The sequence below is a fragment of the Suillus bovinus genome (assembly GCF_016758785.1).
Source record: "Suillus bovinus strain UH-Sbo-P2 chromosome Unknown EDB93scaffold_1, whole genome shotgun sequence".
NCBI classification, from domain to species: Eukaryota; Fungi; Basidiomycota; class Agaricomycetes; order Boletales; family Suillaceae; genus Suillus; species Suillus bovinus.
This window is the reverse complement of record NW_024542057.1, coordinates 1,604,620-1,617,646: the sequence shown is the minus strand read 5'-3', so window position 1 is coordinate 1,617,646 and position 13,027 is coordinate 1,604,620. Positions and strand designations below refer to the sequence as shown.

Sequence of the window (13,027 nt, the reverse complement as noted above, 5' to 3'; positions counted from 1 at the left end):
TTCCTGAGATACTGGGTGCATGCCCTACCAAAGTCATCCGGGCCTTTTACCGCAAAACATGGCGCTATATGGACGCCTATGGGTGAGCATTTCAATGCTATAGTTCGCCTCCGGTCTCTCAGCACCCGCGTTCGTGCAGGAAGGGTCTTGATGCTAAGCAAGCTGAATATGCTGTGAAGAAATACCGCTCGCATCGCAAAGTTGGTGCGGGAATCATGGCCGAAATGGATACATTGAACTACGCTGAATAAGTACATGTATTTCGTACACTTACAACGGTCCAGCAGAGGCCACAAACATGTTTTTTCTTCGCTGCAAGCAATGGGGAGGAGGAGCGACTACCAAATAAGGAAGGTGGCGGTGCTGGTGGCGTGGGAAGTCTCAATTTGAGACCGTCATTTTTTAAAATTTAAGAATTTCAAGAAAGTAATCAGATAGGTTTGTCACTAGGCTCGAACAGAGGTGTTTCCACTAGTTTTGGTGGAAATCGGACGGAATGGGGCGATGTAGAAAGGGATCTGTGTTGGTGCTGTGGCGGAGGTCGGTTTTTCCCGTTTTGCACTATAGTCCAAGTCTATGTGAGTGTATTGGTGGTCCTACCAAGTATTGGTACTCAGTGTAGTGATGGTCGCAGTGCTGGGCTCGGAACCACTGATTTTCATACTCATGTCATTCTTGTCAATTGGGGATTATTTGAAGACTACGTTAAATGTTAGTCAGTGTCGAGTATGATAATGAATGTATAGCCATACCTCAGTCTGAGAACAAATAGACTGAGGTAGGATGATGCAGGTATGAGGATTATATATTTGTCTGGCATGTTAGCAATGATGTAAAGATGAGGCATGCATTTGTACATGTGTGCAGTAAGTGAGCATAAAGATAAAAGAATGAATATTAATAGTGAGACTTGCACATTATGTTGAGATATCCAACATGACAAGCCTGTGATGGGATCAGAAACCTGGAATAACACCCATATATGTCCATTATAATAGCCCTAATAGTTTAGAAAGATCCATGAAGGATTGATGTAATGACAGGCATATGTGTGAAATGTGACAATAGACATATTTTTACAAAGTCACATTTATAGATGATTCAGGCCAAAGATTTCATTAAAAATATGTAGGATAGGTTGTAAACTACCTAAGGAACCCATACTGCCTACTGCCTTGAGGGTAGGGGGTGGGTGGAAGGGATATAGTGAAAACATGAGTTGACTCAGCATTAAAGTCCTATTATTGCTTCACTAACCATTTTCGATGCTTTGGGTCTTTGAAGTTTCCCACACTCCATTTCTGATCTACTTCACTTCCTCAGTACTCAATTCTTGGTGGATTTGTCTGTAAATTTATGTCTATGATACTTAATATATTTTCAATGTACTCCAGGTTTTTGCTCATGAAGATTCAATGTTTTGAAGGTATGGGCCCCTTATCAGGAGAAATGGCAAGTATGCACACTAGCTCACAAACTCCAGCCTATTGTGAGCTGATCTTGGTCATAAGAGGCAATAATATAAGCTATGCTCATTATATATTGAAAGGTTGGATCATGGATGCAAGGGCAAGATACTGAAAATCGTGAAAAATGTCAAAAGTGCAATGGTCTATGCTTACATGTAATAATGCTGTCTGTAATATTCAATAATGCGAAAACAAGTAAATATGCACCAGTGGGGATAGATACAACTAGACAGGACATAGGAAGGATGAGTCTGATGCAAAAACATTGGGTCCAAAACTTTCAGGTCGGGGTCGGGCGTTGGGATCAGGATCGGAATGTCAGGGATGCGTCAGACAAATACTGTTTAATGTTGTCGGAAATTTCCTAGAAGCATTGCAATGATGTGACATTGCAATTGTCATTGAGATGTCACTTCTACGATATCACGTGGTGTTCTAATCGATAAGAATAACTGATAATCATGACAATTATCTTGTTGATGTTGACATGTTATTCCCACAATTGTGCGTGCCATTTGAATGCATTGGAATGCGACTCCAGCACATCTCCATCAATAACGTTGATGTCCATATTCCCTTCATATTCTTGTATTCACACTTACTTTTGAGTTTTATACACCTTCATGCCACCCGAATGGACCTCAATCTGTGAAACATGCCGCCAGAAATTCAAAAGTCGCAGACTTGCTGCCCATCAAAAAGCCTGCAGGAGGGACGCTACACGGATGCAGGAAGATCTTGAGAGACAGAATGCTCGAGCAGGTGAGTTTTCTATATTTTGTTCCAAAAACACTGAGTATAATTCCTCTTGACAGCTGCTCAAGCATACACTGAGCTGTTGAACCTGGCTCAATCTCGTCCAATCCTGCATCAATCACAACGACCAGGCGCGTCCCAAGGTCTGATTCATTTTTTCATAGATTCGTGTTTTATTTAACAATTTTTAGGCTTTCATGCGGCTCTTGCTGCTTGTGAACCTACATTTGACGACTCGGAGTACGCACATCTCGATGAACTTGGAGGTATGTCAATTCTTTACTGTCAATAAACTGGTCGGTCATCATAACATTATATAGGTCTATCAAATGATCATGTCCTTCCACCTGCAATACAGCAGGATGATATCAGGACAGAGTATCATCCACGTAGTGGCATCCCTACAAAGACTGACCACTTTGCTGATTTTCGCTGCAACACTGCTGCTCCCTCGCTCGCACCTGAAAATACCACTCCCTGGGAACCGTTTTCCTCGTGTATTGACTTCGACTTTGCTGAACTGATTCTGAAAGCCAACCTCACGAAACTGCAGATGAACGAACTTATCGGTCTCATCCATCGTGCTGCGCTTGAAAGATTCTCAGTCACCGACTATGACGGCATCTGTAAGCTGTGGGATGCTGCATCTTCATGCCATGCAAAAGTGAGCCTCTTCTGAGTACTGACTTATTACTATACCTCATTGACAATCAGTTTTCCAAGTACAGTTCAAAAAGGAAGTGATTTCGGTCCCACATAGGGACCAGGAGCACAACTTTGATGTCTGGTATAGGCCACTCTGGGATTGGACATGTGACTTGTTGAAAGACCCTCGTCTTGGTCCGCATTTTGTGTTTGATGCTCAACGGTTGTACAAATTTGACAGACAAGACTTTGTATGTTTCTTTGACGAGCCATGGACAGCTAATGCCTTTTGGGATTGTCAAGTATGTATGTGCTACTAAATTTGAATGTTCTAACAATGTAAATGCATGTTTCATAGTCATCCTTGCCGAAGGATGAAGGAAAGCCCTTTGCTTTCATTATATATGCTGATAAGGCAAAGCTCTCCTCATTTGGTCATCAAAAGGTATATCCTGTCATTGCACGATGTGCGAATTTACCTGTGGGAATACGCAATGGTGAAGGTTTCAGTGGCGGTCGCCTTGTAGGCTGGCTTTCGATTGTATAAGAAATTATTTGATTTGCTGTTGGCTTCTATGCTTATGACTTTTTGTAGGTTGAAGAAGACAGAAAGTATTCCAGGACTCAGTCCTTTGTCAATTTCAAGAATGTCATCTGGCACGAATCATTCAAGCGTCTTCTCAAATCAATTGCGCTGCTCTCGAAAACCAGTTGTTGGGTCATGTGTTGGGATAACATCAAGTGTCTCTTTTACCCGCTTATTCTCATTTTATCAGCTGACTACGAGGAGCAGTAGGTGTATTGCCTTGTCATTATAGTTTTCTAATGGTTATTCTACAGATGTGTTATGGCATTGATACACGGAACCAAGTGCAAATGTCCTTGTCCCATTTGTCTCGTTCCTAGAGAAGAGCTTGGGAATGTACTGACATCATACCCACTGCGAACAAGCACGTCTGTTCAAGCGACAATCACAGAGGCTCGAAGTTTCAGTCGACAAGAAGACAAAGAAAAGTTATTAATGTCTCAAGGCCTCCGAGACGTAGACTGTAAGTTCCTTTCGCTGTATTCTCATTCTCAACTCTAATTGATTCCTTTTAGAATGCATTTTCAGATGTTGCTCACACAGACGTCCATTCTGCAGTCTCATTTGACCGCTTACATGTAAATAACAAAGGTAATTTTTCTGACCATTTGTGGACTCAGTTTCAGGAACGCATCAAATCAGTTGGTCGGCAGATACAGTCTGAAATTGATGTACAGTACGTTTCTCAACTTCAGGGTACAGCAGCTATTGACTTAACAACTGGAATAGCTTTGACTCAATGCCTTGTTGGCGCAACATCAATCATTTTAAGCATGTCATGGACATATCATTTTCTGACAGCTCAAAGTATGAAGATATCTCTAAGGTAAGGTGTTTCATTGTCTCTCACTTGTACTGATTCTGATGGTTCTGTAGCTTATCGTATTTGCCGCACATGACATCATTGACCGAGGCACTCACACACTCCCTTATCTGCTCCTTCAATGCATCCATGAATACGTGAACATCAACATGTATGCTGCTCTTGAAGTGCACACATCGGAAACCATTGCTGTGGGCCATCTGGCCATAACAGAGTTCACACAACTATTGGAGGTCAGTTTTTTGTTTGAGTTGTGTTCAAGTTTTACTGACAATCCAAATTATAAGTGATATAGCGCAAAAGACGACTCAGGAAAGAATTGGGCATACCCGAAACGGCATGCATATGCCCACCTGTTCGATGATATTGAAGCAAAGGGTGCTATGTGGAATACTAATACCAAGCCAAATGAGAAGTGTCATGGCCCAATCAGACAGATTTATCTTCAGCGGACAAACTTCAAAAATATTGCTGAATAGGTGTGTACTCTCATTTATTCGTGAAGTGGGACAGAATTGCATTGATCTTACACAGGTACTTTGCCTCGACCATCGCTTCCTCATTGCACATTCAATTCATTTGGATATCGAGGATTATGATGACCTCATTGCATCTCAAAAGGACCCTTCATACCTGAGCAGTGCGGACAATGATGAAGACCTCGACAATGACTTGGACATCACACTTCACGTTAAGTTGGGTGCAGAGCAAAACGAGCAAACATTTGCGGCCTTGGAGCAAGAGCATGCAAGCAATAATGCATTCAATCGGTTTCGCATCAAGCTTGCAAACTTTCTGAGTGATTCCCTCCCTGCTCATGGAATACTGCTACCTGGCGGAAAACGAATCAAGTTCATGCCTGATGAAACTGTATGTTGTTTTGTTATTTTCTGATTCACGACTAACACATAGAATGCAGGTAACCGAGCATTGCTTCGTAAAGGTCAACTATGAGTCCATTGTGGACTGGCACACTGCTACAGACTATCTTTGATGTAGTCCCTCATTTCACAACTTCCCTCGATATGACTGCGTCATCCTTCAAACTCAAGCCGGAGTGATATTTGGGCATTTACTGATGCTTTTCACTTGTGTCGTGGATGGTCAAACTCATCCAGTTGCTCTCGTTCACCCATATGATGCTCTGGTTGGACAACGCTCTCTCAAAGATAAACACTTTCAGTTCTGGCGTGTTCGTCAAAGACTGAGGATCTCATCCAAATTTTTTTTAGTTCACTCAATCATCCATGGCGCAGCACTTGCAGAAGATCATAGCATCCAGGGTGATTACCTGGTTATTGACACAATTGACACTGACATGTTCTTGTGCATGAAGGTGATGCACAAGTCTGCCGGTCATGTGGAATGAAGAACTGGCATTGTCTTGTCTTATATCTCCATCATGCTCACTCTCTGCTCGCTCGACTCTCAATTCTTGTATCCCCCCATCATGCTCGCCTTTCGCTCACCCATCACACTCACCTTTTGCTCATTCGACTCTCAATCCTTCCACCTCAGTCATGCTCACCTTCTTGGCTACCATCACAAAACATGCTCACCTTTTGCTTGTTCGACTCTCAATCCTTCCACCTCGGTCATACTCACCTTCTTGGCTACCATCTCGGTCATGCTCACCTTTTGCTTGTTCAACTCTCAATCCTTCCTTCTCAGCCATGCTCACCTTCTTGGCTACCATCACAAAACATGCTGAGACACTTTCTGGATTGGATATTGCAGCCGCTGGCTGCTCACACTTGCTGCGAGGAAGCCCATGTGTTCATTGGTGTCAACATAAGGTAATGATTACACTCTCAGTTGTGCCATGTAAGTGAACCACGCATGATTTTACCTGTTATCATTGGATTGACTTAGTCTATTCAGGGCCTAATTACCTTGTCACCAACACGAGGCATCACCTAATCCCTTATATCAGGCACCTCGAACAACTTTTTTTCGTTGCCTTTCCTTTCATCAAACTGCTCTGGTCATTTCTGCAATCACAATGCCACCATCGAGCACCATATCCCTCGCTGATCTCGAACAGGTATGTGTAGGCTCCGTCACTGTTGCTTATGTCTGAATCTTCAAACTTTTATTTCAGGCATTGTGAGAAACACAGCTCTAGTTGCAAGAACTCAAGGACGTCGATAAGGAGTTGACGGAGGAGAACAAGATCCTCAAGGCAAACCAGCCAAAGCAGAAGAAGAAGGGTCAGAATGCCTCCGAGGAGCACATGGCCTTCGACGAAGAAATCCACTTATGTGGTCGCAAATATGGTGCCTGCTATGAAATGTTTGCACCAGACAGGCAACTTCTTCAGCATCCCAATCCTGCATTCGCTCCACCTCTCAATGAACCATCACGCTATGAAACACAGGCCTCAGCAGAGTCAGCCTTGCTTGCAGAGCTATTCAGTTTACTCCCATCGCACATCCACCCTCTGGTTGCGGATAATCACTTCGCGGATGTTGTAAGTAATGTCTTTATTTCATTGACTACTGCTGATAGTACTTTAGTTTGAGGATGCAATGAACAGTAGCCATGCATCCGAAATCAAGAAACTGTGCTCCAAAGCTGGGCTTATCTTTGGTCTCTCTGAACAGTATTTTGCTGATATAGTGTTTGACCGAGCAAGTGTACCTGAGATCCAGGGTCTCCTCAGTACCTCTACATCCCAGCGTATGCCCAAGCCTTTCCCACCCATCCTTTTCCCAAATCTCATCGAAGATCCCTCGCTGAAAACGGTCTTTGGAAATTGGGAACCCTTCAGCAAGGTGTGTGATTGTGTCTCTTAATTTAATACTTATATTTATCATATAATATGTCTTACCCGTCATGTTTTCAGGCTATCCGGATTCTGCTGTGGGGTGAGAACGGCTTGACTGCGCTACGAGCAGGAGGACCTCTACGAAATGGTAATAGGTGGGAGGTGACATCTTTAACACCCGGTTTGTTGGTGTGGGTGGGCGTAGTTGTGAGTTTTTGTGTGTCGGAAGAGTCTCACCTGATGTGTTTTTGTCAGGTTGTTTTTCTACTGAGTGCCAACAAGGAATTTCGCTATTCTGGCAAGGGCGAGATGATGAAGATCCAGTACAGCTATATGTTCACCTCATATAAGAAGATTCTTGTCAAGAACTGGAACACGGAGTACACACGTGACATTGTGAAGAAGCTGAATAATTATGTCTTCTCCAGAGGTTCAAGAACAACTAACTCAATGTCAGATGAAGAGGATTTCACCGCGGCTATGGATCGTGCCTTAGCAGGTGTGACTGAAGGCAAGGTGCGCACTGCGCAGCCTGAACCACTTACAGAGGACATTATGGATGAGATGGTTGCTGATGCCGAGGCTAACAGGGAGAGACCAAGACCTAGTAGTCCTCTTACATCTGAGCCCAATGACGAGGATGAAGTTAGTAACATTGTTACAGCACCTGCAGCTGTGAGAGGCCGTTGAGGAGGCAGAGCAGCCAGACGCGTTGTATCTAACACTAGTACCCATACTACCCGCAATGCTCGCACCACTACTTAGGCTTGACTACATATGTATAATATAAGACCAGATGAGACACGCTTGAGTGGATTATTTAGAAAGACTTGACCACAGCATTGAAGGAGTTTACTTTGGTTAATTTGAAGCTGAAGGTAAATTTGGAAGCTTGTGTGGATATGTGTTCTGAGATTGAGCTGGATAAACAGGGGAATTACTGGGGAGCACATCATGACTCCTTTGAGGACTGCGTGTCTTCAAAGTATTGATATGAAAGCTGTAGAGTGGTCCTCTAATAGAGTTGGGGTTCCCAGATAATAAAGCCCTCATAGTCTAATGGTTTTGATTACGGACCGTATCTAATGTTACTATAGAGTATATAGTCTAAGTCCCTAGTTCGAATCAACCTAAGTGCAAGTAATGAACAAGTGTATTAGTAAGATAATTAGATAATAGTAAATACATAGATAGTTGGTAAATCATAGATAGTAGATAACATAGACAGTAGATAAATCGTAGACAGTAGATAAAAATAAGCAATAGATAATAATAGATGGCAAGATCATGATAGGATAATGACGATGGCCAGCCAGGGTACATAAATGGAATTCCCACGGATTGTAAGTTTATTTTAATGCCATTGTAATAATACAAAATTTAATGTTACAATGGGCATTGGCATGGTCATTGGCGCCACATTGCCATCAGCACCTGTCAGCATTTCAAAATGGGGCTTACATTACTTTCCCATTGCCACGGGTAGGTTGTCATTGCGGCATTAGAATGCATTACAAGGCATTAAAATGAAACTCAGAAATTTCCGACAGTGAGTATCAAAAACACAGGTTTTGAGCCCAGTGCTGCGACTATCATTACACCAGGTACCGAGTATCAGGACCAAGTACTGAGTACTGATTTCTAAGTACCGAGTACTGAGTAATGAAATAACCAATTGACAAGAAAAGACTACCAATACACTCACCTTGACTTGGGCTATAACTTTCATTTTTCATTCTCACTAATGTTTCGGAATTCTTTAGCTTATATCTTGGTCAAATGATAACCGATGGACAAGAAAAGACTACCAATACACTCACCTAGACTCGGACAACAACTTCTATTTTTTCATTATCTTTGCCTATATTGGCTAGCGAGTCCCAAGTCCGAAGTACCGACACTCAGTAGTCAATACAATCCCCAAGTTGTTTGAACCCTACATCAATGGATAATACACACAAATACAGAATTCATGTCCATTTGTAGCACCGGGTATTGTGTTTCAGCACTCGACACTCAGTGATTTGTGCCATAAATGAAAAATGGACATGTTGCATACATGTTTTCAGGTTTTGGGCCTCAGCACTCGGCACTCAATGATTTGTTTAATGTAAATGAAAAATGGGCATGTTGCACACCAGGTTTTGAGTTTCAGGTTTCAGCATTTGACACTTGGTATTTCATGCAATGAGTGAAAAATGGACATGTTGCACACCGGGTTTCGAGTTTCGGGTTTTGGCACTCAACACTCGGTGATTTGTGCAATGAGTAAAAAATGGAAATATTGCATACATGTTTTCGGGTTTCGGGCTTTGGAATTTGGAATTTGGGCTTCAGATGTCGGGTTTCAGGCCTTGGCACTTGGCACTCTGCACTTGGTGGTTTGTGTACCGGGTCTCAAGTTTCAGGTTTTGGTACTTGACACTCAGTGAGTTGTGCAATGAGGGAAAAAATGGATATGTTGCATACATATTATCAGGTTTCAGGCTTTGGGTTTTGGGCTTCAGACATCAGGTTTTGGGCCTCGGACATCGGAGCTCAGGCCTCAGCACTCAGCACTTGGTGATTTGTGTACCAGGTGTTGAGTTTGGGTTTTGGTACTTGACACTCCATGATTTGTGCAATGAGGGAAATATGGATATGTTGTATACATATTTTTGGGTTTCAGGCTTCGGGTTTTGGGTTTTGGACATCAGGCTTTGGGCTTCGGCACTTGGCACTTGGCACTTGGTGATTTGTGTACTGGGTGTCGAGTTTCGGGTTTCGGTACTCGACACTTGGTGATGTGTGCAGTGAGGGAAATATGGATATGTTATATACATATTTTCGGGTTTCATGCTTTGGATTTCGGGCTTCGGACATTGGGTTTTGGCACTCAGCACTCAGCACTCAGCACTTGGTGATTTGTGTACCGGGTCTCAAGTTTCATGTTTTGGCACTCGATACTTGGTGATTTGTGCAATGAGTGAAATATTGATATGTTATATACATATTTTCGGGTTTCAGGCTTTGGGTTTTGGGCTTTAGGATGTCAGGTTTCAGGCCTTGGCACTTGGCACTTGGCACCTGGTGAATTGGTGTACCGGGTGTCGAGTTTTGGGTTTCAGTACTCAACACTCGGTGATTTGTGCAGTGAGGGAAATATGGATATGTTGTATACATATTTTTGGGTTTCAGGCTTCGGGTTTTGGGCTTCGGACATCAGGGTTTGGGCCTCGGCACTTGGCATTCAATGATTTGTTTAATGTAAATGAAAAATGGGCATGTTGCATACCGGGTTTCAAGTTTTGGGTTTTGGCACTTGACACTCGGTGATTTGTGCAATGACTGAAAAATAGATATTTGTGTACTGGGTCTTGAGTTTTGGGTTTCAGCACTTGACACACGGTGATTTGTGCAATGAATGAAAAATGGACATGTTGCATACATACTTTTGGGTTCCGGGCTTTGGATTTTGGGTCTCAGGCTTCGGGTTTATCAGCACTCCACACTTGGTGATTTGATAAATGGACTTTCAAGCTTCAGGCTTGGGTGTTCAGGTGTTCATGTGTTTGGTGTCAGGAAATAGAAATTTCACACATTTTCATGAGTTTCCAGTTTCCAGTCTCAAGCTTCGGGTGTTTGGGTGTCCAGAATGGATGTTGCACATTGGGATTCGGTTTTTGGGCATCTGGGACTTGGTAATCCATGAATGTCAGACAGATATCTCACTACCTCGGCCCACCCATCTATATAACATCCCCCTCCATCAGCCCACCCATCTATATAATGAATATTCCACCACTCCCTCGGCCCATCCATCTACAAAATAATTCCAGTATGTCGGCCCACCCATCTATACAATAAACCCTTACATTGGCCCACCCGTCTATATAATACATATTCCACCGCTCCCTCGGCCCACCCATGTACAAAATAATTCCTGTATGTTGGCCCACCCATCTATACAATAAACCATTACATCGGCCCACCCAACATCTTCAAGGATATATATAATATCAGTGTAGATGGGGCCACCCATTTCCATCGGAAATAATATCCCTCCCGGCCCATCTGTCAACATTGGGGATATACATAACATCAGCCCATAGTCCGCTGGCCTGTCTTATATGGGATATTATGTAGGTCAGGTGACCCATATAATTCAGAAATATGTCACTGTAATATGTGATCACGTTTGGAGTCCCTCCATGTTGGCCTGTAGCTGAACAGCTTTATGGACTCAGCTGATCCAATGCCTCGTCCTCCTTCGTTTGAATTCAAAAATCTCAAGGCACTCAAAACTATTAAATCTCGGCCTGATCTTTTCAAAGTTTCAACTCCTATCTGCATTGACGTCTTTAAGTCTCTACTCACGCATCATCCCAATCCTGCATTTGTCGACTCAGTCTGTACCAGTCTTAGTGAAGGTTTTTGGCCTTTCGCTAACACTCATTTTGACAAATGGCCCTTAACTCACAATAAATCCTTTCGTCCTCCCAAAACTTCTGCTGAAGAAGAATTTTTGCGCTCGCAGATCAACAAAGAGGTTAATGTTGGTCGTTATTCTCAGCCCTTTGGACCTGATCTGCTTCCTGGCATGTACAGCATGCCCATTCATGCTGTACTGAAGCCAAACTCAAACAAGCACCGACTGGTCACAGATCACAGCACAGGGAAGTTCGCTCTCAACTCAATGATCGAGCACAAAGACATCACTGGAGTTACCTTGGACAATGTCCAGGACCTTGGCAATGGTCTTCAAGTGTTTCAACAAACCAATCCTGATACTCCCCTTGTCATTTGGAAGGCAGATGTCTCAGAAGCTTACCGTCAAATGCCAATGCACCCACTTTGGCAAATTAAACAAGTTGTCACCTTTCAAGGTCGATGCTACATAGATCGGTGAAATGTGTTTGGTGGACACACTTTGCAACAAATTTTTCATGTGTTCATGTCATTGGTAACTTGGATCGCAATCTTCAATCTCTTGCTCTTCTTTCTCTATATCTATGTCAACAATTCATTCTCCTTCCAGGAAGCTGCTGCTATGGAGCTGTACTCTCCATACAAGAAGATGCTTCCTAGGAGTCTTGTTCGACTTCTTCAGCTCTGGGACGCTATTGGTTTACCACATGAAGAGTGAAAGCAGATTTTTGGATCAGAATTGCCGGTAATCGGGTTTGACGTGGACCCGAATCTGATGCGAGTCAGAATGTTTGATGAATCTCGGCTTATTCTCATTCAATCCCTTCTTGACTTTGTGCAGCGAGGTACGTGGAGGTCTCTATGAGATTTTCAGCGGCTTGCTGGGCATTTGAATTGGGCCCTGAATGTTTATCCCTTACTCCAACCTGGCCTTTCTGCTTTATATGCAAAGACAGCAGGTAAACAGGAATCTTGGGCAGTTTTATGGGTCAATCGCGATGTCACTCGTGAGCTTACGTGGATTGTGAGACACTTAGAAGCGTCAGATGGTGTTTACTTCTTGAAGTCAGTGTCATGGAGTTACCAAAGTCTACCAGACGATGTGCTTCAGGTTTATACCGACACATCAGTGGATGGAGTAGCTTTCTGGATTCCCTCACTCAACATTGGTTTTCAGTCCAAACTCACTTCCTATGTGCCCTCCTGCGACATCTTCTTCTTTGAAGCTCTAGCAGTCACCTCTGCCATCCTTGATGCGGTCTTACAATTACCTCAAGATGGGCGACTTGCTATTTTTACTGACAGTTTAGATACTGTCACTCTCTTCAATTCTTTGGTAGCCCTTCCATCTTTCAATTGGATGTTGATGACAGCTATGGATGCTGTGATTTCCTCCGGCATTGACTTTCAGGTATTTCACATCCCAGGAGTGCAGAATGTGGTAGCAGATCATTTGTCTCAATGGCAAAATGCTGAGGCAATACTTACATCTCTGGATCTTCGGATCCACACCTTTACACCCCCTTGAAATATGCTGGGGGCAGCAAGATCATGATCCATTCGAGTACGAAGGC

General features: G+C 43.1%; 2 protein-coding genes across 2 annotated transcripts; both read left to right on the top strand.

The window, feature by feature from the left end:
* Nucleotides 1-2,021: 2,021 nt before the first annotated feature.
* Nucleotides 2,022-5,810, top strand: EDB93DRAFT_1261699 (uncharacterized protein). Its single transcript, XM_041454190.1, has 15 exons — nucleotides 2,022-2,235; nucleotides 2,467-2,495; nucleotides 2,546-2,889; nucleotides 2,954-3,172; nucleotides 3,229-3,411; nucleotides 3,466-3,662; nucleotides 3,711-3,919; nucleotides 3,985-4,132; nucleotides 4,186-4,282; nucleotides 4,333-4,523; nucleotides 4,575-4,694; nucleotides 4,759-4,762; nucleotides 4,814-5,149; nucleotides 5,199-5,233; nucleotides 5,279-5,810. The coding sequence occupies exons 1-15, from the start codon at nucleotides 2,093-2,095 to the stop codon at nucleotides 5,646-5,648; spliced, it is 2,625 nt and encodes an 874-aa protein (XP_041313938.1). The 5' UTR covers nucleotides 2,022-2,092; the 3' UTR covers nucleotides 5,649-5,810.
* A 1,021-nt stretch (nucleotides 5,811-6,831) lies between these two features.
* Nucleotides 6,832-7,550, top strand: EDB93DRAFT_1059645 (uncharacterized protein; the record flags this gene model as incomplete). The annotated part of the gene is made up of 2 exons (XM_041444802.1): nucleotides 6,832-7,053; nucleotides 7,125-7,550. Coding segments are annotated over 2 exons (648 nt in total), but the record flags the coding sequence as incomplete, so codon positions are not given.
* Between the last annotated feature and the right edge of the window lie 5,477 nt (nucleotides 7,551-13,027).